Source organism: Antechinus flavipes, chromosome 3, assembly GCF_016432865.1.
Source record: "Antechinus flavipes isolate AdamAnt ecotype Samford, QLD, Australia chromosome 3, AdamAnt_v2, whole genome shotgun sequence".
NCBI lineage: Eukaryota > Metazoa > Chordata > Mammalia > Dasyuromorphia > Dasyuridae > Antechinus > Antechinus flavipes.
This window is the reverse complement of record NC_067400.1, coordinates 382,602,861-382,629,607: the sequence shown is the minus strand read 5'-3', so window position 1 is coordinate 382,629,607 and position 26,747 is coordinate 382,602,861. Positions and strand designations below refer to the sequence as shown.

General features: G+C 33.9%; 1 protein-coding gene across 3 annotated transcripts in view; it reads left to right on the top strand.

The window, feature by feature from the left end:
* Nucleotides 1–26,747, top strand: part of SPATS2L (spermatogenesis associated serine rich 2 like) — a 222,937-nt gene that overhangs the window by 163,953 nt on the left and 32,237 nt on the right. For all 3 annotated transcript variants that reach the window (XM_051985915.1, XM_051985917.1, XM_051985916.1), the window contains exons 6-7: nt 18,097–18,300; nt 19,405–19,540. In XM_051985915.1, the coding sequence (XP_051841875.1) occupies nt 18,097–18,300; nt 19,405–19,540 (340 nt within the window). The remainder of the gene's footprint in view (nt 1–18,096; nt 18,301–19,404; nt 19,541–26,747) is intronic.

Genomic DNA, 26,747 nt, shown 5'->3' with positions numbered 1-26,747 from the left:
TAAATTGTAGAAATATCACACACACACACACACACACACACACCAAAAAATGATTAGCAAAAGATATATAGAAAGAAGAGATCACATTAAACTGGAGTGGACAAGGAAACTGTCGAGGAGAAGATAGGATTATGATTACATCTTGAAAAAAAAGGAAGAATTTTGAAAGTAGAGGAATGACAGTCATTTGATATAACAAAAACAAATGTAGAGAAGCAGAAAATTCACAGAATGTGGTGATTGATGAATTTATATTAAATAGCTAAAATTTATCAATATTGTCCCATAGTGATTTTATAGTCTTAATATGAGCTGAAAACACCAATTTTCTGACATTAAAAAAATGTGTGACAGAATCAAGAACTATACATATAACTTTGATCATAAAATGACTACTTTACAAAAGAAATCACTATTGTCCAGTATCAATCTGGAATTGGTTTGCTTTTTCTTTAGTGTTTTATTATGCTATAAGTTTTACACAGCTTTGATTTATTAAGCTTGAAAAGAAGGAAATTAAATAATTAGGAGTGGCAGAATCCCAACTTGCCTTGGTATTATTTTCATTTGAATCACTTTCAAAATCTAATTGCTCAAGTTATCTTTCTGACATTAATCACAAACCAAAAGCCCATCAGTATAACACATTAGAGGAAATGCATTCCAGGTGTACTGATTGTTCTCTATGGGAGTTTTTTTGGCAAGGTGAATAGAAGGCTGGTCTTTGATTGAGGAAGACCTGGGTTGAGTTCTAACTCTAACCCACACTATTTGACCCTGGGCCAGTCATTTACCCCCTCAGTCTTCCAGGAAACCTTCCAATGTCCTAAGTTACAAAAATTACTGGAGGATCAGGAAAAACAAGTGAACATTAATTGGCATCTTCTGTCTATTTTGCCATATTCCAGGAAGGCAAAAGGAAAATGCTTTCAAGCAGTTCATATTCCTAGAGGTTAAACAACATGTACACATGTAAAGAAACATGACATAGGTCTCCAGGAATGGTTGGTTACAAAAAAGTATTGAAAACATATGCAGAATAATGCAAGGTGATTCGCGGGGAGACATTTGCAGGGTCTGTGTCATGGAGCCCTTTGGCAATCTTTTAAAGTTTTTTGGACCCCTTCTCAGAAGAATTTTTTAAAATGTATAAAATAAAATATATTGTATTCAAAAGAAACCTAATTTTGAAAAACAAATATCAAAATATTCAAAAAACAATATAGTAAAATATCTTGTGGTAGACTATATGAACTATAGTGAATTTGAATAATGAAAATAAAGGGTATTTTAAAGTATCTTTAACAACTCTTAACATAAGAAAAGAAATTGTGATTTCTTTTAATTACAAAGTCACATGCACTGTTAATAACATTGTAGTTTGTTGCTTATATTGATAATTAAAGGAAAAGACAAATTTCAGTTAGAAGTTAATGAAAATAAAGCTTTAATTTTCTTCAAATTCTAGTTCACTGATCTCCATAAGTCTAATTAGAGACTCCTTAGGCAATTAACATAGTGCCTGGAACGTTTTTGTTATTATTCAGTCAGTCAGCCACATCTAATTTTTCATCACTCTGTGGATCATATCATTAGAGGTCCTTCTGTCCTCCACTATCTCTTGAAGTCAGTTCAAGTTCATGTTCATTTTTTCCATGATGCTATCTATACATCTCATATCTACCCATATCCTATGCCATTTTCTTTTCCTTTTGCCTTCAGGCTTTCCCAATGTCAAGGGTCTTTTCCAGTGAATCCCATCTTCTCATTAGGTGCCCAAAGTATTTAAGCCTCAGCTTCAGTACTTGACCTTACAAGGAATATTCTGAATAAGTGCTGAATATATTGAATAAATGGTTGACTGACAGTGGATCCAGGTCCCTGCACTAGGGACACTGCTGACTTTGGACACTTACAGGAGGGTTTTGGGTCTCAGATTCCATTCCAGAGGGGAGAATTGAAGGATCACCCAAGTCCAGAGGCACCATCCCTCCATACCTCAGGATAAGAGGTGATTACACTAATAATCTACTATAATTTTTTTTAATGATTAAAAGAGACAGAACCCAACCATAGAAAGTGATTATGAGAATAGAGAAGATGGGGATTCATCTTCAAAGGAGAATAGGGAAGCAAAAAGGCCTCTCCTATCTTATCCTAAAGAGTAATGTCATATGGTCACCTGCTCAAAAAGAATTCAAAAAAGATTTTTAAAATCAAATGAGAGAAATTGTGGAAAAATAAAAAGATTGTGAAAAGAAAGTCAATCAACGAAAAAAGGAGATCCAGAATCTTAAGGGAAAAAATGAGTCCTTGAAAACTAGAATTGAGCAAAGGGAAGCCAGTGAAGTTATGAGACCAAAAATAATAAAATATAAATAAAGAAAAAATAGAAGAGAATATGAAATATCTCATAAGAAAAATAGCTGACCTGGCAAAGAGATCAAGAAAAGAAAACTCAAAAGTAAACAAACTACCTGAAAACTATGATTAGAAAAAAGAATCTTGATCCAATACTATAAGAAATGATTAAAGAAAATTGTCATGAAATGTGAGAAGAAGAGGGGAAAGTAGAAATAGAAAATATCTAACAATCACCACCTGAAAGAGATCCTATAAGGAAAACCTAGGAACATAATAGTCAAATTCTGAAACCCCCATGATAGGGAGAAAATGTTACAAGCAATAAGGAAAAAAATTGAAATGTGTTGGAATCACAGAATAACATAGCATCTAGCAGCAGCTACATTAAAAGACTATAGTTCTCAGAACATAATATGCAAATATGTAAAGACACAAAAGAATTGGGATTGTGGTCAAAAATATCATACCAAGCAAAATTAAGCATAATCCTGAATGAAAAACAAAATGAACATTCAATGAATTGCCAGATATTGAGGATTTTGATGCAAAAAGACTTGGACTTATAGAAATTTTGACATATAAGAGCCAAGAGAATATAAAGTAAACATCAAAGATTAATTACAAGGGACTAAATAAGGACAAATTTATTTTGTGTACATGGAAATATAATCCATATGTCTAAGATTGCCTTTAATAACTGGGTAGTTTGAAAGAAAGATTGGGGTAGACCTTAGTATGATATGATTCTAAAAAGTATACCTTGTAGGAAAAGGTAAAAATTAATTATGTTATACAAATGATGAATGAGATGAAGAACTGACACAGAAAAATTAAACGGAGGAGGAAGACTAGTTCTGAACCTTTACTCTCATGGGAATGGATTAGAGAGAGAAAATACAAATATATCTAGAAGAGCATAAAAGTCTTCTAAATTTATAAAAAAAAAAGAAGAGGAGGGAATAGTATGGTAAGAGGAAAGTATAGAAGGGTAGTAGAGGAGTAGAATAAAGTATGTAGATTAAGTAGAATGAGATAATAAGAGAGGGAAAGAATGAAGGGAGAAAATAAGGAAGGAATCCTTGGAGGGGAGAGAGGTAGGTTAAGTTAAGCAAGACAAGGTAGTTGGTAGAAGTAAAACAGGGGAGTCAACAGGGATAGGAAATAAGTGATACATGCAAAAATAACAATAATGATCAGAAGCATAATTTTTAAGGAAAGAAAACAAAGCATACAAAATTTAAGCTAAAATAGAATTAATCAAAAGAGAAAATTAGGGAAAGTATATGTCAGCCATAATAATCAGCATTGTTTTCAACTGCTTAAAATAACTATAGAAAATTAAATAATGCTGTGATATAGAAAATGATGAGTTGACAGATTTAGAAAAATATAGACTTAGGCTTATGAAAGATGATATTATCCATCTTTAGAAAAACAGAAGACAAGCAAGCATTAATAGAACCTTATATAGATGTATATGAAAGTATATATGTACAATTATGGATATCTTTATGTATGTGTTTGTGTGCATGTGTGTGTGTGTGTATGTGCATCTGCACTTAATTGTTCTTGGGGAAGATGAGGCGGGGGAAAAGAAGGAAAAAAAGAATAAAGTAAAAAGTACATAGCAGGGAACAAAAGAAAGCAAAGATGGAGAGCTCTGAACAAAATGTGTAGTATTTATTATATAGGCTTTCTTGAAATAGAAATTTTTTTTATTTTGAATTATCTTTTATGTTCTGCTGTGTATATGGCAGTTTTTTCTATTTTGTATTACTTTTAAATAAATAAGTTTTTAAAAGGAAAAACAAACAAACAAACAAACAAAAAATTAACCCTGCACTAGATTGAAGGAAGAAGCTTCCACATCGTGAATTCCCTTGCACTGATGAAATCATTCAAATAATTCCTTCCAAAAAAGTTTTGTGTTCAGATGTATTCTACAAATTCAATTATGTTCCAGAAATGTATTGGAGGAATTGCCAATTTAAAGAAACCCTTCTATAATCCCATAAACAATGATTAAGAACCCTCCTACTATAGGCAAGTAATTCTATAAATCAGCATTTCTGCGATTTATATCTTTTGGTAGCTACTGTCTTCTTAGATTCATTTTTCCTTTCACTCCTGCTATTTCTTTTTGCCAGTGGTTCATTCAGAATATCTTTCATTTATTGAGGCCTTCACAACAAGACAGAAACATGGAACTGCTACATAGGTTTTTGTAGAACAGAAAAAATACCCATTTTGTAATAGCATTACTACCATACTATTGTAACTGTAAAAAAAAAAAAAAGATTTGGTCTTAGCTAATAACAGGCTTATAGGCGTTATTATCTCCCCATCCTCTCTGGAAAATAAATTGACAAGAAAGCTAATATAATTTTCACTGTTTTCATGATTATAATTTTTACTAGGTTTCATGATGCAAATGAATCAGCATATTCCCTGGAAAAACAATGCACAAGAAAGTTTTTCACTCTAGCTAAATTATTGCACTTAGGGAATCATTGACTGGTAGAGCTGAGAGAGATCCACTTTGTAGAGCTTTACTTGTCAAGTGACTTGTCTAAAGTTACACAGGATTAGACTTGAGGTATCATCTGACTCCTGCTTCAGTGGGCCTGTCCTCTCCGCACCCCCCATTTTGTTTCAAGTGTTTTTATATGTTTTTATTGCTAAAGATCAGTTGCAGGAAAAAAAAAAAGGAGGGGCACCTTAGCTCTTGAAAGCATAAAAAATAAATTACATGACTAATAATAACTAGCAATTACCAATAATAACTTAAGAAGCAAAACATAATAGCTTTGTGAAATTCCAAGCAGATGGGGGGATTTTCAACATGACTAAAAGGCAATCTTCAATCTGTTCACGGATGTTCATTTATCAAACTTGCTAGTAATGAAACAGGCTCAAGGAAACTTGCTCTAGATAGCCCATTTGGGCAACAGACTGTGAATCATATGTTTTCTCTTTTTATAACACTTTGACATTCAGCATCTCCCTTTTTTCTAAAGCTTTAACCAGTTAAGCTAGCTTCAAGAGATGCGCAGGTGGTTCAGGGGTGTTAGTGTGACTTGCTAAATGAAAAATATCTACAGAAAGCAGAGGCCAGAATTACAGGGTGTGGTTTTTGATTTTGGTGGTGGTTGTTTTAATCCTCTGTCATTTAAATTCAGAAATACCTATGTGGTCATTGAGCATTACAATGAAAACTCCACAAAGCTGCCAAATTGACATTCCTAAAATACAAGTTCATGTCACTCACTCAAAAAAATCTTCAAAATCTTACTATTACTTCTCAGATAAAATAGAAAATTCTCAGCTGAACATTTAAATCCCTTTACAATCTGGTTCCCACCTACCTCTCCAGTCTTATTTCATTTTAATCCCCTTTCACTCACTTTCTCTTCAGTCAAATTGGCTCAGCAGCTCTTCCCTGAACCCAGTTTTCCATCTGCCTGCTTCCAAGGTCTCCATGTAGTGGCTCCCCAGAAAGCACAGCTCAGAGCAGCTTTCCTATTTGTACTCTCTTTATCTTGAAATTACTTTATATGTATTCTGTGTTCATGTATATATGTGTATATATGCGTGTATGTGTATATATATGTCTATAGGTATGTAAATACACACACATATATATTATAAATGCATGTATATATATTTGTTGTTGATGTTTTTTGATCATTTCAGACTCATTGTGGCACTATACAAAAATGATAGAATAGTTTGCCATTTTCTTTTCCACCTCATTTTACAGATGAGAAACTGAGATAAACTGGGTTTAGTGCCTTGCATAGGGTTACTCTGCTAGTCAGTATAAATAAGTTAGTAAAATTTGAAGTCAACAAGATAAATCTTCCTGATTTCAGGTCTAACACTCTATCTACCGTATTACCTATTTAATTTATGTCTATGTGTGTCTTATGTATGTGTGTGTATATGTATGAATATGTCTATGTCTCTTTCTTGTCCCCTCTGTCATAGAATATTTGAAGATAGAGATTTTCATTTTTGTCTTCATATTCCCAACACCTAGCATAGTGCCACATATATGGTAGTTAACCAAGTGGCAAAGTGGATCAAGTGCTCAACCTAGAGTTCAAATCCTACCTCAGACATTATTAATTATATGACCCTTCATCAGTCACTTGAACTGTCTCAGTTTCCAAAACTATAAAATAAGGACAATGCTAACACCTAACTCCCAGGGTAGTTGTTATGATGATATGAGAATATTTGTAAAGGGCTTTACAAATATTAAAGCTTTCTATAAATATTATTATTATTGGAGAATTAATTTTTTCATCTTGCATTAAATTTAATATGTCAACAGAAAGATTTGAAGTTTAAAGGTTTGTTATAAATTGGTTCTTATACTTAGTACTCAAAACTTCTACATAAAAATTAAATTTCAGCATACAAGTATTACTCTAAAAGTTTTATATATCTTTGTAATATGTACACATACATGTATGTGTGTATATTGCAGAATGTATATTAGCTCAAGCTAAAGCAATTACCTAAGGCAAGGAGCATTATGTTTCTTAGAGAGAGACAGAGAGAGAGGCAAAGAGAGAGAATCAGATATGACCAACAGAAAAAAAAAATTCTTTGCCTTTTCTCTCTTTTCCTGAATCTAAATCAGACTGACTAGTAAATCCCCTCCATTGTAGGACCCCAATGTCTGCTTCTCTCTTTTAGCTCAGAGATAAGTCTTCTATAGATTTATTTTTATCAAAGCATCCAGAGAAATCTGGATTTGGTATTTGATTTTTTGGGGGGAGTGGGGGTGGGTTATTTGTTCCAATCAATAGCTGCCATAATCTGCTTGCTAATATATGCATGATTCCATTTTACAAGCTTTTCTTCAATTTAATCTATGTCTAAAGGAGCATAAAAATTGCTATTTTTCCTGTGAAGTGTATATTTTATGTTTAAAGCAGTGCATTGGCATAGAACAATAATCACATTCTGCAACTGAGAATGAATCAAATTTTACTAGAATTCAGCAAATATATGGAGCCCCTGCAAGAAGGCACCTGCTAAGCAGTGATGGGGATGTAGAACTGAATGACACTGTCCCTACCTTCGGGAAACATGTTCTTCAAGCACACATGATCATGGAGTATCATGGATAGAGCAGTAGCCCGGAAGGCAGGAGGATTTGAGTTCAAATTTGCCCTCAGACACTTAACATTTCCTAGCTGTGTGACCCTGCACAAGTCACTTAACCCCAACTGCCTCAGCGGGGGAAAAAATATATATATATATATATATATATATATATATATATAGTTACTTTGGAGTGTGTGTGATTTTCTCTGTCCATGATTTTCTTAAAGGTAAAGATAATTTAACTTTTAAGGTCTAGTATATGACTATACCTTTATAGCTGGAAGGGACTTTAGCAATAATCCAACTCCTCCATTTTAAGGATGAGGAAATTGAGACTTAGAGATATTAAAACTGTCATGCAGGCAGTAAAGTATTCTAAATCACCATGGCATTCTTTCTATGCTTTCTGATCCATGTACTTGTTTTTCATGGTTTCTTCATGTCTTTTGTATTCAATTTACATATTCTTTGTTGCTGCTCAGTAGATTTTCAGTTGTGTTTGACTCTCTGTGACTTCATTTGGTGTTTTCTTGGCAAAAATACTAGAGAGGTTCGTCATTGCCTTTTGCAGATGAGGAAACTGAGGCAAACAGGGTTAAATGACTTATCCAGGGTCTGACAGCTAGGAAGTATCTGAGGCCAGATTTAAAATCAGGAAGAGTCTTTTTGACCCCCTACTGTCACTCTATCCACTTGCACCACCTAGCTGTCCCCATATATAGTCTACTAAGATCCACACTATACAGACCACATCTTCAGAAAGAATCACACATGTTGATTCTTTTGGATCCAATGTGTAATATTACTATCTTAAATTATTATAAAGACTTTTTTGTTATGTCTGCTTTTTTGATAGGCTGTTGTAAACTGCCATTTTGTAATTGTTTTCCTATCTCCTAAACTAAGTTACATGAGATATAATCATTATAGTATTTAAGAGTGGTAGAGAAGGAAGAACTTATTAACTGAATTATATTGATTTGAAGTGGTCAAGCCTTTATTTGCTACAGAAAATGTAGGATATATATTTGGTAATCTTGAGATCAGTTGCTTAAGATTGGTAGCTATATTAGTTAAAAGATAACACAAAGTGGTCAGAATCTCATGCATTTTTATCTACTTCTAAGTGAATAACTAAAGTATGCTTTGAGCAATATGAAAATTAGGAATTTCAGAAGCAGACACATTTAAACCCAGTAAGTAATTTTGCTAGGCAGTGCCATGTAAACCCCTGTTCTCTTTATCAGTGCTTCATTTAGAAATGCACTTATTAATTTATTTAACATAGAGCACCTTTATAATACTATGTTTTGCTTAGATGTGCTTTTCTGAAATTACATCCACAAAAGTAGTCATTGGCACCATCTTAAGTGAGCATATAAATAGCTGAGAATTAGTTTCAGGATTGCTATGTAGTTGGTATAATCTCTACAAGTTAGGTTTGAATAACTTATTTGTAGACATAAAAAACTTCTTTCAGTAAACCTCAAATACATGTAAATATACAAAACTTGAGGAGGATGGAAATTAGGAACAGAAAAGGAAAAGACATTTGGAAATTTTCAAATGTTCAGGATTTGAAAAAAATGTTTGATTTTTTTTTTAAACATAAACTCAGGGGCACATTTATGGTTCTCCCAAGAAAAAAATGTTTTCATGAGATGTGTTTAAGAAAAAAGCCAACCTCTATAGTTCATCAGTGTGAGAAAAAGTGAATAAAAAAGCATTGAATGTATTCTATGTGTTTCTCTGAAGTCACTGCTTCAAGTATCAAACTTGACTGTAAGTGCAAGAACATTGTTAAGCTTCCTATTTACTTACAAGCTTCTGCCATAATCCTTCTTATGGCATTTAAAATTGGAGACATTTAAGTCAATGGTGGCAGAATTCATTGTGGTACTTGTAGGATATGTAGAAGAATCTTAACCAGAACTGTCAAAGAGCACAAGTATCACAAGCCATTTTTTGTGGAGGAAAACAGAGATGTATATCAAATATTTTTAATTAGATTGATTTCAAATGAGGTGACTGCCTGGACTCAAAGAGTAGTCACTAAATAGTTCCCAGTCAATTTAGAACATGGTCTCCAAGAGATTATTGTCCCTGAGATCTATGCTTGAATCGGTACTATTTAATGTTTTTATCACGGATATGAAGAGTTAGATGTCATTCTTATCAAATATGCACATGACACAAAGCTGGAGAGGTTAGGAAGAGGGATGGGGAGAAGAATGTATGAGGTCACCACTTTTGCTTAAGTATTTGTTGTATATTAAAAGAAGATTTAATCACATCTGCAAGTGAACCATACTACACTCTGGCTACATTTAATTGGGAAAAACAGAGACAGTCAGAGTCTCAAGGTGATATTAATTCTGCCCCTTTCTTCCAACTGGTGGATCAATGAGGGATATATTGTGCCTCATCTAAGCAGTGACAGAAGTTACATCTTCCTTCCTTCTCCTTCTTCTCTCTCCTGATTCAACAACAACAAAAAAGCTGTTGGCAGCAGCCTGAAAATGGATTATATTATCTACCACATCAGATATATCTGAGAAATTTTAGAAACTACCAGATCTTCCCCTTCTCAAGATCTTGCTGGCCACATCTTTTTGGAAGAGGAAAGAAGAAGGAGGACCCAGACATCCCTGGCTGGGGAAGTATCCTCCCAAATCATACAATGTCAATGTAGCCTCTTGTAATATACTTCCAATAATTCATCTCCACAAGCAGGGCCCATTTTCTTGAAGCTTCCAGAGGATCCCTGTAACTGAGGTTGTAGGCAGAAAACTGACCAGCAAGAATTCCTAAGATGCTTTTTTTTTCATATGAGTGGCGTGACTGTTTTTTTTTCTGTTTACAAGATGTTCTTTTTTTTTTAATAACTTTTTATTGCTAGAACGCATGCCAGGGTAATTTTTTACAGCATTATCCCTTGCATTCACTTCTGTTCCGATTTTTCCCCTCCCTCCCTCCACCCCTTCCCCCAGATGGCAAGCAGTGCTTTACATGTTGAATGGGTTGCAGTATATCCTAGATACAATATATGTGTGCAGAACCGAACAGTTTTCTTGTTGCACAGGGAGAATTGAATTCAGAAAGTATAAATAACCCAGGAAGAAAAACAGTTTATATGCAAGCAGTTTATATTCATTTCCCAGTGTTCTTTCTCTGGGTGTAGCTGCTTCTGTCCATCTTTGATCAATTAAGGCTCTCCTTATCGAAGAGATCCACTTCCATCAGAATACATCCTCAAACAGTATCGTTGTTGAGGTATATAATGATCTCCTGGTTCTGCTCATTTCACTCAGCATCAGTTCATGTAAGTCTCGCCAGTCCTCTCTGTATTCATCCTGCTGGTCATTCCTTACAGAACAATAATATTCCATAACATTCATATAGAGTGGCGTGACTGTTAACACTTTCCTCCCATTTTGTGGTAACCAAGTAGTTCTTTCTCCTGTTATTCTGGGATAGAAAAACTGGGTAGTTATCCCTATGGTGCCTGAGGTGAACATCCTTACAATCTTTCTGCTATTTAATTCTAAGATCAATGTAGCAGTAATGGAAAAGGAAATAGTAGCATGATGATAGTTAGCATTAAAGGAAAAGAAGTCCACATAACATTTCAGGATTTTATTGCATGTTATAATTTAAGTTAGTCCAAAGCTAGTCCTCTAAGATTCCTAAAATATTAGAGTTGTTAAATATATAGTAACATTCTAGAATTCAAATTTTCTAACCCTCAAAAATTTTTACTCACAATGAGTCAACTATTGGTAAACGTCAGAAACCTGAAAAAAAAATTGCCAGGGAATCTATTCATATTTCTGCTTGTTCACATCCTAATTCTCTGATAATACCCGCCCTCTCCCCCATGCTAATTAGCATTATGTTACATTTAAGCAGTTTTTGAAGCCCAAGTAATTCTTTTCTTATTCCACAGCTGCTAGCTAGTGTATTAGGTTGTAATTTTAAGCCTTTATTTTCCAAAAATAAAATGTCTGTTCTTTGAAGCTCAAAAGAAACAAGTTTTCTTTATAGTTCTGATTTTAACAATGCCTCACATTTAAAAAAAAATCTCATCTGCTTATCTAAAGAGAGAGAATAGAACAAGAAAAAGTCCAGGAGAACCTGTACCTATGAATGGCAAATTTAAATGGGAACATTTTAACCCTAATTGTAGCATCCACCCTTTATTGAAACGATGGGGTCACTACTTTGATCAGTCACCACATATACATTCTTAGAGTGCTTATTTACATTATTCACACCCCTTGACCAAATATTTCATTGTGTGCTATAATTTTCTCTTAATTAAATTTTAAAGAGTACACAATAAGAAGTTCAAGCTAAACTGTACTTTCTTTGATGTTCAGGCAATTTAATGATGGATTTAGCTTGAATCAAATTTGCCCTCCAAGAGCAGCCTTACTGATGAAGTAAGTGTTAGGTCAGGCAGTCAGTAAGATTTTCCTATCCAAACTACTTTCATGAATATTGTGATCATTACTGTTTATGGCAGTGTAAGGCTGAAGCAAAGAACATTTTCATCTGTCTGTTTTCATGTGTGCAGACATTTCAAGTGGACCATAACGAAAAGGGATGGGCCATGTATTTTCAGCAGGCTGGGCTTATGATTCACAGGTCAAAGAATCATATTAAGAACTGGAAGGGTCCTCTGAGATAATCTACTTTAACACTCTCATACAGAGATGAGAAAAATGAGCCAAGGAAGGTTAAATGCTTTTGTCAAAATCACAGAGTACCAGAGGCAAGATTTGAATCTGGGTCCTTTGACTCATTGTTCAGTTATTTTATTCACAACTCTTCAGGATTCCATTTGGGGTTTTCTTGTCAAAGCTACTAGAGTGATTTTCTGTTTCCTTCTCCAGGTCATTTTACAGATAAGGAAACTCAGACAAACAGGGGTAAGTGACTTGCCCAGGATCACATAGCTAATAAGTGTCTGAGGCCAGATTTAAACCCAAAGAGATGACTTTCCTGTCTCCAGGCATACACTTAGTTGCCCTCTTTGACTAGTTATCCAGAATTATTATACTACTTAAAACAGAGTATCTCTTAATGATGTAAATGTCAAAATTATCCTTAATTTTTCCCAGTTTTAATTTAAAAGTTTGCTTAAAAGCCTACTTAATTTTTCACCTTTCTTTCCTTTTTTTAAAAACTCAGAATAGATACTTGTGAAATTCACACAGATATCCAAAGCATGTGCAGAATAGGTGTAGAATAAATGACCTAAACTACTTAAGAGCTCAGAATGAATTTTTTAACGAATATGTGCTGAATAAATGACCTAAACTACTTGAAAGCTCAGGATAGATATTTTAACAAAACCTATTATGTGATTTTGTTATGAAAGGAGTTTTTATATCCATTACTCTAAACCTTTCAAAGGGTAATTTTCTGTTGTCTCTCATTTTGTAGACCAATAAACTTGAGATGGCATGGTTGTCATTGTACTTAATACTGAGTCAGTGCCAGAGGTGGAGAGCTTTACAACTCAGAACTTCTGGTACTTAGGTTCAGGATCCATTTAGCAGTAAGAAAAAAGGAAATGGTATCTTGACCATGGTAAATATTAAGGGAAGAGTAATTCACATAATAGCTCATAATTATAGGACACATTGTAGTTTAAAGTGTTCTTTCCTGACAACAAGCCTATAATATAAAAAGTGAAAGTGTTATCCCAGTTTTATAAATGAGGAAACTGAGGCTTCTGACTCCTTTTACTATAATACCTTACTTCTCATAAATGTTAGTTGAAGGTTAGTTGAAGAAAATGGTATTAGAAAATTAATAACTTGACATGTTATGATAGCAACAACAATGTTGGAATTGTTATTTTTATTAGCAATATGGAAATTAAGTGAACAAATCCATTTGAAGCCCTTCAGCTAAATCTAGCTTTCAGTAAAATCTTAGTAGAAAATACACTTTGCTCGAAATACACTGTCTTTCAACATGTACAATTAGACAAATATTTTTTCCTGAATTTCTTATACTTGCTACAATATTAACAGAAAGGAAGAAGAGAAAAAGAATGTCTATCTATTCCATTATGGGTTTTAGTATTATTAATTTAGCATATGACTGAACCTGTTCATCTATAAAGTTAGAGTCTTAGACTAAATCAATATTTCTCAAACTATATTGCATGATCCAAGTGTTTCATGTAATACAATTAGAAGTTCTTTGAGAAAACATTGATAATAGCTTCTCTTCTAAATTAATATAAAATTATGTAAGTATCAAAATATTACATATATCATTTACATGAAAGCATAATAATAATAACTACCATTTAGATATATGACTACTATATGCCAGGCATTGTTCTAAATACTTTATGATTTCTTTCTTTCTTCACAACTGGGCACACAGAAATTGAGGCACCTTGAGGTTAAATGACTTGCCCAGAGTCACGCAGCTAGCAGGTGTCTGAGTTTTGATATGAACTCAGGTCTTCCTGACTCTAAGTCAGTACTCTAGTTGCTGTACCACCTAACCACCTTTTATTATTTCTTTTGTGGTCCCAAATTTCCCTAAATCCTAGGAACATGCCATCCCCTCCAAAAAAGTTAATCAAATCAGCACATATGGGGTGTTTTAATATACTTCAAGACCAAGAATGTCCCATGGACAAATTAGTTTGGGGAATGGTTCCTGAGTAAATGTATTGCTCTGAAATTCCATTTTAGGTTCATTGAACATTTCATGTTTAAAACAAGTCTGTTAGTTTGGCAGAACAAGTATTATAATTTCTATTTGACATATGAAAAAAAAAACAGGCCCAGATTGATCTTCAGTGATGAGCCCCATCAGTGTGTTGCTATTTTGATGTCCTTGTAGTAAACTCTTTTTAGTTCTTGAAAAAAGAAAAAAAAAAAAAAAAAAGGAGGGCAGCAGGCTCAGAGAAGTCAAGGAATCTGCTGACGGTCACACTGAGATTCAGTGATTTAGCTGGAACTACAGCCCAAGACTTAGATGTCAGGAACTATGTATCCCTTCCCTTTGTTTCCTCTTGTTCAAAATTAAGGTATATAAGATGTCCATCTCTTGCCTTTATGAAAATACATCAATTTCACTATTGATACTTTATTACCAGATTACTTTCAGGATGTGCTTAATTATACCTTAAGTACAGATTTTAATTTCTTGGAGTTTGTTTTTAAAATTTTTTCTGAGTATAACAGACCCTCCTTTGTCAGTGCCAGTTGAGAGAGGATTACACTAGTTATAAGGAAGAAATGAAAGTGAGAGGGCTCCAGAATAATACTGGCTCCAGGTAGTTCTGCCTCTCAATAAAAACCAGTTTCACAACTTATATCTACTTTACTGACCAAAAAATATGCTGGGCCTGTAAGAAGTTTAGTGAGAGATAATAATCCATGTCTCTAAGGTACTCATTTAATATACCCAGTATCAATATAATTCAATCTCAACCAAGCATTTGGTAAGCATGTATTATACGTACTAATACTGTACAATGTTCAAAGATGGGAAAAGATTTAGTCCCTGCCTTTAAGGAACATTTATTCCAGTAAGCCTATCTAAAAGATACAATTGTTAATATAAAAAGACCCCCCAAAACCAAAGCTTTAAAGATAATCTATTCCTGGCAATGCTAATATTTATAGTACTTTATGGTTTATAAATCATTTTATAAATATTCCTTCATTTATTCCTCTCAACAGCCCTGGGAGGTAGGTATTAAGTTATTATTATCAGTATTTTGTACATGAGGTAACTTAGGCAGACAAAGGTTAAGTGATTTGCCTGGGATCACACAGCTAATAAATGTCTGAGGCAAGGTTTGTTTGAAGGCTCCAGGCTCCTAATGAATCAGAAATGCACAAATCACAGGAAAATTGTAGAGAATGATTAAGTCACAAGATTTAAGCCCTTATTAACCCCAATTAAAAAAAAAAAACTTTTGTTTGACTAGTTTTTTTTTCTTTCCCCCTTTATGCTTTTTTATTTATTTAAGAAAAAAACAAAATTAATTTTTTAAATTTAATTTAAATTTAATTTAAAATTAAAATTTGATTAACTCTTTTTAGTTTGTACTTAATTCAAAACATTTTGCTGAGTTCTAAGGGTAAAAAGATGATCAAATTTTTTTGAGTTTTTTTCCACATGAAATTTACATGGATTATGAAACATATATACAAATAATAATAATAATAATAATAATATATGTACTATATACATGTATATATACACACATATGTGTGTATATGGAGATATGTATTATTTCATCTCAACAATACACTCAGAGACTATCAGTACCTTGCCTAAGGTCTAGTAACTATCAGAGGCAGGAAAATTATAATACAAATCATAATAAGGTAAATGATTAAGAAAATAAACTCCCAGAGGTTAGAAACTATTTCCGTTTTTTGTCTTTGTAGTGGCAGGGTCACACACATAATAATAAAGTGTTAGTTTTTGATTGATTGATGAGGCCAAAGGAGCATGAAACATTTAGAATAGGTGAGATTATTTCTAGCTAGTAGAATCATCTAGACAGCTAGGTGACACAATGGATGGGATACTGGGCTTAGAAGCAGAATGACTACTCTACCTGAATACAAGTCTGGCTTAGGATACTGTTTGATGCTGGGCAAGTGACTTAAATCTGTTTTTCTCAGTTTCCTCACCTGTAAAATGAGCCAGAAAAAGAAATAGAAAACTATTCCACCATCTTCAACACAGATGTGACTGAAAAACTGAACAATAGCAACAAGTGTAGAGATGGGAAAGAAGTCAGGTCACAAGACAAGATTAGTAACTAAAAGATGAGTGGAACAGGGAGTGCAGAAAGGAAAGTTGTATAAAATAAGACTATACAGGTAGGTTGCAGCCATCTAATCATCTCGAATGCACTTTAGTGTTCAAATAGTTGCTGAGGCTTTCAAACAAAGTATCCTTTTTATGGCCTTTAAAGACTTTCATAATCCGGCTCCAGTCTACCTTTCAAGACATTTATTATTCCCCTTGAACTAAATGGGGCTTACTTGCTCACAATAGCACTGAATCCACCATCCCTTGTCTTTGTGGGTTGTTTGTTCCCATTTCATTGTGATTCCTTTGTATTTTGTGTTTCTTTTTAAATTTACTGATAGGAAAATGAGAAGCAGCACAGGAATTCATGAGTTAGAGTCAGGAGACCTAGGGTTCAAGTCTTGTTTAACATGTTCTGATTAGTATGATACTTGAAAGCCGATTTACCTCTGTTTCACCCAAAGAATATAAATTGCCAGATGCGCTAATGTGATATCAAGAATTTCCTCAAAAACAGTTCTCTATCCCACATAAATTCTCAGGTTTGATCCAAAAAAATCCCAATATTTATACATTGTTTCTTTCAATAGAATGTAAGCTCCTGGAGAGCAAGGACTTTTTGTTTTTTTATTTTACATCTCCCTAAGTGACTGGTACATAATGAGATCTTAATCAGTGCTTTTTGATGGATTGAATGTGAGGCTAAATTGCTGTTATTTTCTTCTACAGTTAATGGTAAGTCTTTTAAAAGTTCTTAGATCGGCATGTAACATGATCATCTTTAGAAAAATGGCTTTGACAGGGTGGGGGAAGGGGACTAAAGGCCATTTAGGAGGGTTTTATAATAATCCTGGCAGGAGATAACTGGTGATGGCCTCAATCAGGAAGGTAGTAGCATGAATCCAGATGACAAAAGGAGATTCAAAAGCTTTATGGATCTGTGGAGCAATCAGTCGGATATAGTGACAGAATGCATAAAACAGGATGAAGGAGGAAAAAATGAAAGATGATTGTGAGGTTTCCAGCATAGGTGATTGAGATGATATAGAGAAGAGCAAGAGAAATAGAGATTTAGAGAAATATGGAGAAATTTGTATGAAGTCAAGCCTGTCAAATAATTTATATAACAACAATGTAAAAACAAATAAATTAAAATTACTTAATAACTCTGATCAGTGTAATGACCAGATATAATTCCAGAGGATACATATGATATCTATATGCTATATATCTCCTGACAGACACGTGATTGACTCAAGGTGGAGACTGAGATCATTTTTTTTTTTTTTGGATATTGTCATTTGTGGCAATTTGTTTTGCTTGACTATATAAATTGCTTTTAAAAAGTTTTGTTTTTTATTTTTTTTCCAGAGGGGAATGGGAAAAAGTAGGAGAGAGAAACAATAATGGGTTTTTGTTGTTGAAAAGGAATATATTTAATTTTTTGAAAAACAAAAATAGACACTTTAGAGGGAGGAGTAGTTTCAAAAACTAAGAAAAAGATTCAGGATTCAGTTTTGGATGCGTTAGTGATGATGAATGATGATCATGAACTTGGTGCTTTGAAAAGTTAGTGATGTTTTTGAAAGCTTTATCTTGAAGAAATCCTGCTTAAAACTTCTTAGGCTTTTACTGATTTGGGGAAAAGGGGGATATGCTCAACTACTCCGTTAATGACAATCATTTGCTAGTTATTTTTCTTTTTTGCAGTGACAGGTATCATTGCCCACATTTAAACAAAACAATCTTGCATCTTCATTGCAATATTGGCAATGTTTTTAGCTAGCATTTGGTGTTTTCTTACAGAAGGCAGCAGGCTTCAGCGGCAGAGGCTATCTCCTGATGTGAATCCAAAACCTGTGCCCGGAACAGAGAGGTCAGATGGCCTGCAAGCTTCAGCCCAGCAGTACTGTAACACAAGCAGACCCAAGTCAAAAACACCTATTGTTAAGTCATGTGCCCCTGCAACTCATCCTGAAGTAACAGCAGATGATTTGCTGAAAAAGAGAGGTAAAGTGATTTCTTTCCTGCAAGCAACTCAATATGTTTTATGTATCCACTAAAGAGGTTAGATTACAGGCCTTTGCATCAGCATTAATGTTTATCTAGAAGTGACCTAATATCTTTTAATGAAAAGAGAAGATGCAGTTGTATTTCTTTCTGCAATAAATGTTCATAAATACTAAGTGTTCTTTCTTCCTTATTTATCTGACAGTTTTCTACATTTAAGTAGATCGTCTTCTTCCTAAGTAACCAACCAATAATATGACCATTATTTTCATAAGCTTAAATGCCCGGTTTTACATAGTATTTTACTAAAATTTTCTTTATCCAAATAGCTTATAAAACATAGGTTTCCAAGCAGTAAATTTGAAAAATGTGAAATGAAACTAATCCCTACTTTAGATATGCTGCTATGTCGACATCAGAAAACATTCTAATCCATTTATGTTTAATTCTAAGATGCCCACTTAAAAATAACTCATGAGTAGGAATTGTAGGTAACACACTCTATAATAATATTTTAATATTAAACCATGTTATGCTATTTTTGTGTGTATGTATGACTATACAAAAAAGAAGAGACTTATAAAAATCACAGAATCTCAGAGGTTCACAGGATTTTAGAGAGCATCCCTTGACTTGAATGAACTGCCCCTTCACCTCTGCCTTTCATTCAATGTGCTCCATTCAATGTGCAGATAAAGTATAAATTCCTAGATAACTTTTTTCCCTTCTTCTAGTAATTAGCATTAGTTTCTCCCCCTCCCTAAAAGATTATGTCATATAACAGGGCACAAAGGTTGAATAGGCCGAAATGACCCTAGCAGAGAAGCTTGTTAGTGGCAGACTAGAGACATTCCCATCCTTTTCTACTGGGAGCCTCCAAGAAGCCCAGGGAATCATCTTCCTTGCCCAGCTTAAGTCCTTTAATGAGAAGTTTGTTGTGTGCTTCCAACATCCAAGAAAGGCAGGGCCTTGGCTTTCTTTTTGTACTATAAAATAAGACTCAAAATTCTATTTAGGAATGTTGTTTTTACAGATGAAAAAGTCCTCCAGCTACCTGGTTGCCTTTTGACCATTTTTTTTCTTTTGTTTGACAATTAATCTTAGGTCCTAATATTGAGAAATCAGTGAAGGATTTGCAGCGCTGCACTGTATCTCTGACCAGATATCGAGTAATGATCAAGGAAGAAGTGGATAATTCGGTGAAGAAGATCAAAGCCGCATTTGCTGAGTTACATAGCTGGTAAGTCATTCATTTGACTCAGGAACTAGAAAGTTACTTATAGCAGATAGGGCACTTTTGCAGGTGCCAGAATCAGAGGGGAAATTCCCATTATTTTTTCCATAAAAATCACAAAAAAAAAAAAACCCAACAAGTTGCCAGTCAACCTTTTAAGCAAAGTTGAAGAGTAGATCTGGGAAGAAAAAGAAATAGAGTATATTTCAATGAAAAGAAAACTGATAACACATAATTCTTTGAAGTTTGGAAAGCTAGCACAAAAGAATACAAATAAGATGGAACAAAATACTTTACAAATAGATGAGATATTTTTGACCAATCCATAGAAGCTTAATAGCATGAATTCTATCAGAAAGAAATTTTTTTTTCTAGCCATATCAATCTGAGATAAGGAAATAACCTCTTGTAACAAATTTAAGTTAGGTCTTGAAATTCCTTTCTTCAGCAGCCTTTAAAAACAAAATCAGCAAATACTGGCTTTAGATGATTTGGATTAGTCTTTTTAAAGGGAATGAATTTAACAATAGCTGGACTTTCCTTAAGCCCCTCTGAATCTATGAATGCCAAAATCTAGATTGAAAAGTCTATTATTAGTAAAGGTCAAAGTACAACTGATAACAAGATACTACTTTGATAAGAGAGATAATCTGATGCTGCTTCTGTTCAGGAGGGAAATAAACATTTATATAGTACCTACTATATGTCAGACACTGTGCCAAGTGCTTTTCCAAGAATTATATCATTTAATTCTCAATACAACTCTGTGAGGTAGCTACTATTTTTATTTTTTAATTAAATGATCAATTAATTGTCCATGTATTTACTTATAAACTTAGAAAAACACAAATTAACAATTTCTATGTTGTATCATATTCATTTATTTTGTGAAACATTTCTCTATTAGGTTTTTGTAATTTGTATATTTGTTTTGTAATTTGAACATTTGGTTCAACCACTAAGTTTTATCTACCTCATTCACCATGTTTGATGACTGTTATTTAGACTTCCCTAAGAGCAATGTGGTATAAAAAGAACAACTATAATCAACAGCTACCATTTATATAGTATTTTATGGTTTATAAACTACTTTATATATGTTAGTTACCTCATTTGATCCTCATATCAACTCTGTGAAACAGGTTCTTTTATAATTCCCAATTTATAGATAAGAAAAATGACCCTGTAAGAGGTTAAGTAATTAATAAAATAATATTATATAGCACTTACAATGTGCCAGGCACACTGCTAGGGGCCTTACAATTATAATTATAATTTCACTCGATTCTCACAACACTGGAAGATAAGTACTATTATTATTCTCATTTTACAGATGCAAAGATCTTAACCTTTGACTTAGCCTGCGTTACACAGCCAATAAGTATCTAAGACAGAATTTAAACTGGTCTTACAGACTTGTGGCCTCATACTTTATTTACTGCACCTCCTAGCTGCAGAGCAGAAAGAGATTTGGCAAACCCAAAGGATGTGGTTTCTTCACACCCTGGTTCTGCTATGTAGGTGGCTGTATGACTCATAAAATCAATTAAAGTGATAAATAAAAATCACTGACAGTCACTTTCGAGGTGCTTGTTTCTTCATTTTTAATATAAGGAAAAGTGGAAGATATGATTTCTATGTTCTTTTCCAATTCTAAAGTAAAATTCATGTTCCCTACATATCAGCTAATACCCAGGGTCATTGCTATATGTGAACAACTAACTTGAACTCTACTCATTTCCTAATTTAACATAGCTCTTTCGTATATTAAAAAAATTATTTTCCCCAATTACATGTTTAAATAATTCTTAAATGTTTTTTAAGTTCCAAATTCTATCCCTTCTTTGCTCCTTCCCTGAGATGGTTTAAATAATCCAATATATTTTATACATAACACTGCTATTCTTATGGAAGAAGTAAAATATGAGTACCTTAAATACAGAAATTGTTGTCATTTTCATCTTTGTAGCCCCAAACTAACTTAATATTTTATACATAGTTGATGCTTAGTAAATGTTTGTTCAACTTAATTCAGCCACAATAATGATACATGCCATTTGGGATTAATCTAACACTGACTGATGGCTTTTAGAACCTAGCAATTATTTCATTTCACAGAAAGGCTAAATTAAGAAGCAGAAGAGAACACAACATATTGAATTAGGAAAGATTCAGTGCAGAACAATCCCACAAAAATAAGGAGCTCTTGCACCACTCTCTAACCTCCTTCCAAACTTTTTTCAAGCTAGATTACCCTTTCTGTTGTCTATAGTCTTCTCTGAAGAATTGTCCACTGATGGTGGTTACTGGTATCAGGGAATATCTAGTTCAACTCACTTATTGTATAGATTAAAATAATACTCTCCTGAGGCTCAAGGAACTTAAGCCTGTGACTCATCCAAGTTCCCACAGTTAGGAAAAGCTTAGTTCACCTGACTTTAGAGCCAGTACATTTCCCCCTGTGTTATGCCATTAGTATCAGATGAAGAAGACAGCCTTACATTTTAAGAATGCATTGGACAGCATGTGATTAGCAATTTTGAATAATCTGAAGCACTAGAAATGTGGTTTCATTATTGCTGTTATCATCAGTATGATCTCTCTAGACTGATGGAGAGTGGCTGAATAATAAAATCTTACAATTTCTAACCCTGTTTTCTGCTAGAATTATTCAACTACTTAGAGCAAGTATTAGAGAGGAAATTAAAGAATTTTAGTCCTAAAAGGGATTGGACTGTAAACCAATGAAAGTTCAATGTTTTCATTTCATTATGATTAACATAACAATAGCTCACATTTACAGGGTGCTTACTACTTATAAAGCTTTTCAAATACATTACATTCCCATTTGTCCCCCAATAGACCTGAGAGGTAGGAATTATAAAGTAACTTATCATCTTCTCATTTTTAGGTGAGGAAACAACTCAGAAAAGTTAATTTAACCCAAGGTCAAGGTCACATAGGTATTAAATGGCATTGCTGAGACCTTCTCCTTCCTTTTGTGAGAATTTTGTAAGATCAAGACCCAGAAGAAGGATCTCCCTCAAGTTCTCATAGTTTAGTGGTTGAGATCTAGGATTAAAATCAAGTTTGCTTAATGAATAGCTCAATTCTCCACTCTTCCAGATCTGCCTTTGGTAAAGTGGAGGCTTTTGAGCTGTCAATTTGAAGTCCTTGTACCAAACAAGATCCTGTTCTGTTTTCCCTCCTCAATGCCCTACTCATGAAGCAGTTCAGCCATGACCTCAAGTCCCCTCAGTTTCTCCTAGATCATGGGAATACCTTTCTTCCCTTGCAGGACATGACACAACACCATATGTGTCATGAGATATCTTAGGATTTACAACATATTCTTTGAATCTTTCTTCAGTCCTTAGCAGCTGAAAGCACAGAGCCAGAAAAAGCAGTTATCCGAGGAAGCTATAGCTCAAGAGAGTTTTCGCTGTAAATCACAAAATATTTTTAATGGAAGGGAAGTGTAACTTCTAAATGAGCTCTGCACAGCAGCCCTGCTGTTAACACAGTGACAAAAAAAGTCATGGACTTGGCAAAGGGATACTCAGTCTTCATCAGGTGGGGATAAGATCAAATATATACTATATGCTATTATTATGAAATAAGCATGGTACTTTTTTTTCCTGATTTAACTTTTAACCAACTTCATCCAAAAATAATTCTTTCTTAAATGCAATACATTTATAACTGCCAGGATACATGGGATTGCAACAATTTATTTCAATTCTATTATTAAGTGCCTAATACATGCAAGATACTGTGCTAGGCACTGGGAGTATAAAGACAAAAATGATAATCCCTGGCCTCTAGTAGTTGACTTTCTATCTTTATTCAGTTATCTATGTGCTGTTTTTCTACATGGAGTAGAGTAGAAATGGAATTCAATTAGAAGTTAGCAACTATGGCTCCTAGTCCTATATCTGCCACTAATTAATTCACTGTATGACCCTAGAAAAGTTTCTCTATTTCTATGGGACTCAGTTTCTCATGTGTAAATTAAGAGGCTTGACTTAGATAATCTCTTAGACCTCTTCCATCCCTGACTACCTGTGTTATCTTTCAGGACCTCAAATCAATTAACATTTGTTGTGTACCTACTATGTAGAAAGCATTATCCTTTGTTCCTGGGGGAATAAAAGCTTAGTTTGAAATATATTTTCTGTCTCATGAAACTTTTAGACTTCACATAGTTATAACACAAAATCATATGTGTTAAGTTCATGAGAAAGAAACCAAGTAAGATAAAATGAGAGAAAATGCTGAGGGATCTTTTTGCCAACTAAGTGGGTCAGAAAAAAACAATGCAAAGATTTCCATTGGCTCTTTATGTACCCATTAATAAACCTCTTTTAGGGATAACTAAGTGGTGCAGTGGATAGACTGTCAGGATGATTGGATTTCAAATTCAGCCTCAGATACTTAGTTGTTATGTGACCCTGAATAAGTGACTTCACCTATGTCTGACACAGTTTCCTTATCTGTTAGATGAAAATAATAATAACACCTACCCTGCAGGGTTATTTTTAAGAGTAAATGAAATAATATTTGTAAATCACTTAGCACAGTGCCTGGAAAATAGTAATTTTTATAATAAATGTTTGTTCCTTCTTTCTTACATTGAATAGCTGTAGTCTGTGATCTCTTCCAACCTTGGTTACTTATGTAGGTGTTTAAATCAATCTTTTTTTCTTATACTGTTATCAACTCCTTGGGTAATCCAGTCCTTTCATAAAGACATATTTATTTTGTGATCTCATAGCACTCTCTAGACTTGGAACTTATTCAAAGATAAATGAAAACTTTGCTTACAGGATTCTGAAATTCATTGTTTCTTTAGTTGTGGGAATAAACTGGTCCAGTTTTTCTAAAATAATGTAGCTTAAATCCATGGAAATTAAGAATTTATCTAGTGGGAGAGGGGAACATGTGTTTTTATACTAATGGAATATGCTTGCATCAGCTTGCAGTGAATCTATTCTTCATTTTTCCCCATTAATCATATGAGGAATATATCATTAAGTAAACAGAATTATTTTAAGGAGTTGGAATTAAAAAAAAAAAACAGTCTGGAATTTGGTATAGTTCTGACAATTAGAGCTTTCTATAGAATATTCTCATTTTTCCTGGAAGAAATGAGAAGTTATTGACACATGATGGTTGAATATTCAAAAGAATGCATAATGTTCTAACATCTCTTTAATTTATAAAATAAATTTTACAATGTGAGCATCTGTGTGAAAAGTCACAAAGGAATGAGTAAAGTTGGTTCTTTTGTCTAAGTAGAGTCAGGTGGAGGCACGCTGGATAGAGTATTAGGCCTGGAGTCAGGGATTCCTAAATTCAAATCTAGGTTCAGATGTTTACTGACTGGGTGATATTGGGCATTTCACTTTACTCCTGTGTGCTTCTGTTTCTTCATCTGTAAAATGGGACTGATAATACTTTTCCCCTTCACCCCGACTAGAGTTATTATAAGACTCAACTGGGCTAATATTTATAAAGTGCTTAGTACAGTGCCTGCCACATAGTAAGCACTTATATAAATGTTAACTATTGTTATTTGTAAAGCATTTTGCAAACCTTAAAGCACTAGATAAATATTATCTATTTTTAGAGTTCTGGATCTGGAGGACCTGGGTTCATATTTGACTCCAACACTGAAATTCTCTAGACCTTAATTATATCAACTGTAAAATCAGAGTATCCAATTAGATAATTATAGCTAGCATTTATATAGTGATTACTGAACACCAAGCACAATTTTATCTTTGGAACCTCACAACAATCCTGGGAGGAAGATGTTGTTATTCCCATTTTGCAGATGAAGAAACAGAAGCAAATAGAGCCTAAGGGACTTGCCCAGAGGCACTAAGGCAGTAAATGTATGAGGCAGGATTTTTAACTCAACTCTTCTTGACTCCAGGACTGGTGCTCTATCCACTGCCCCACTGTTTCCTCCAGCCCACATGCCCCAAGCTCTAAATCTATGATCCCTTGAAAACAATTACTGTCAGGTTTAAATGTTTCTTGGCTGAATCAATCCCACATTTTTTGGTTTGTCCAAGTTGATTCTAATGGCTTAACATGGACAAAAAAAAAATTCATTATATTTGGAAAAAATGTAAAGAAAGGACATATTTGATAATGCTGTCATATCCTGAGGGAGAAAAGGTATTCCAATATAGAGATGGAAAGATTATGTTTGGTTCCATTATCAATTTGGCTTCTAATTAAAAGCAGTCTTGGAGGAGATGTAAGAGTATAATAAACCTGTGTATGTAAGATTTGGTAATGGCACATTTTTAGTCACTTTTGCTTACAGAGAGAAAAGGAATATTGGTTTGAAAGAATATTTCTGTCTAAAAAACAAGACATATTTATATACCTTCTTCTCATTAAAACACTGTCAGGGCCAATTCTGGGCAAAAAAAAAAAAATTATAAATAGGTATTTTTCTCCCAATACTAACTAACTAACTCCCAATAACTAACTTTGTATAGGTCATCTTATCTTTTTAAGACCAGTTCATTCATAAGTAAAATGAGCTTTATGAACTATGAACCTGCACCAGGCCTCCCTTTTTAAATTTGTAAAATGAAGGGTTTGGATTAGTTGACGGGCAGGGAGCCTTCCAGCTCTGCCATTGCTATAGTTCTAACTGTGTCTTTTTAATGGCATCCTCTCCCTGAAGTACTCCTTGCTGCAACCCAAATCTTTCTCTGTGTTGCCCATTAAGATTTGTCCCCATTTTTTGAACCTCTCCTTTTCTTCTTTCCCCTCATCTAAAGTTTGTCTATGCTGTATGAAAATAATCTCTGGCTCCCCAATACCCCTCTTGGTAAGAAATCCTCAGATGCATAGGAGGCTGTGAAAGGAAGGAGACACAGTGCTTTAAACCAAAGGGTGAGTCAAAAGTAAACACTGACTCCTTTGACTCCTTCTTCTAAGGGAACCCAAATGAGAACTAGCCAGTGATAGATTGACTTCAGAACCCATGCAATATTCTCTAGTGGCTGAAATAAGTAAGAAATTCAAGTAGTATATGCATTTTTTTGCATCTATCATCACTTTAGTTTTGATTCAAATCAGATTGTTTTCCTTTTTTCGTCAGATTTAATTATTCATAATTTGTTTTATAGACAGAGGTTTGTAACTTTTGCTCATATTTTTCATCTTACAGCTGCAAACTATATTGTAG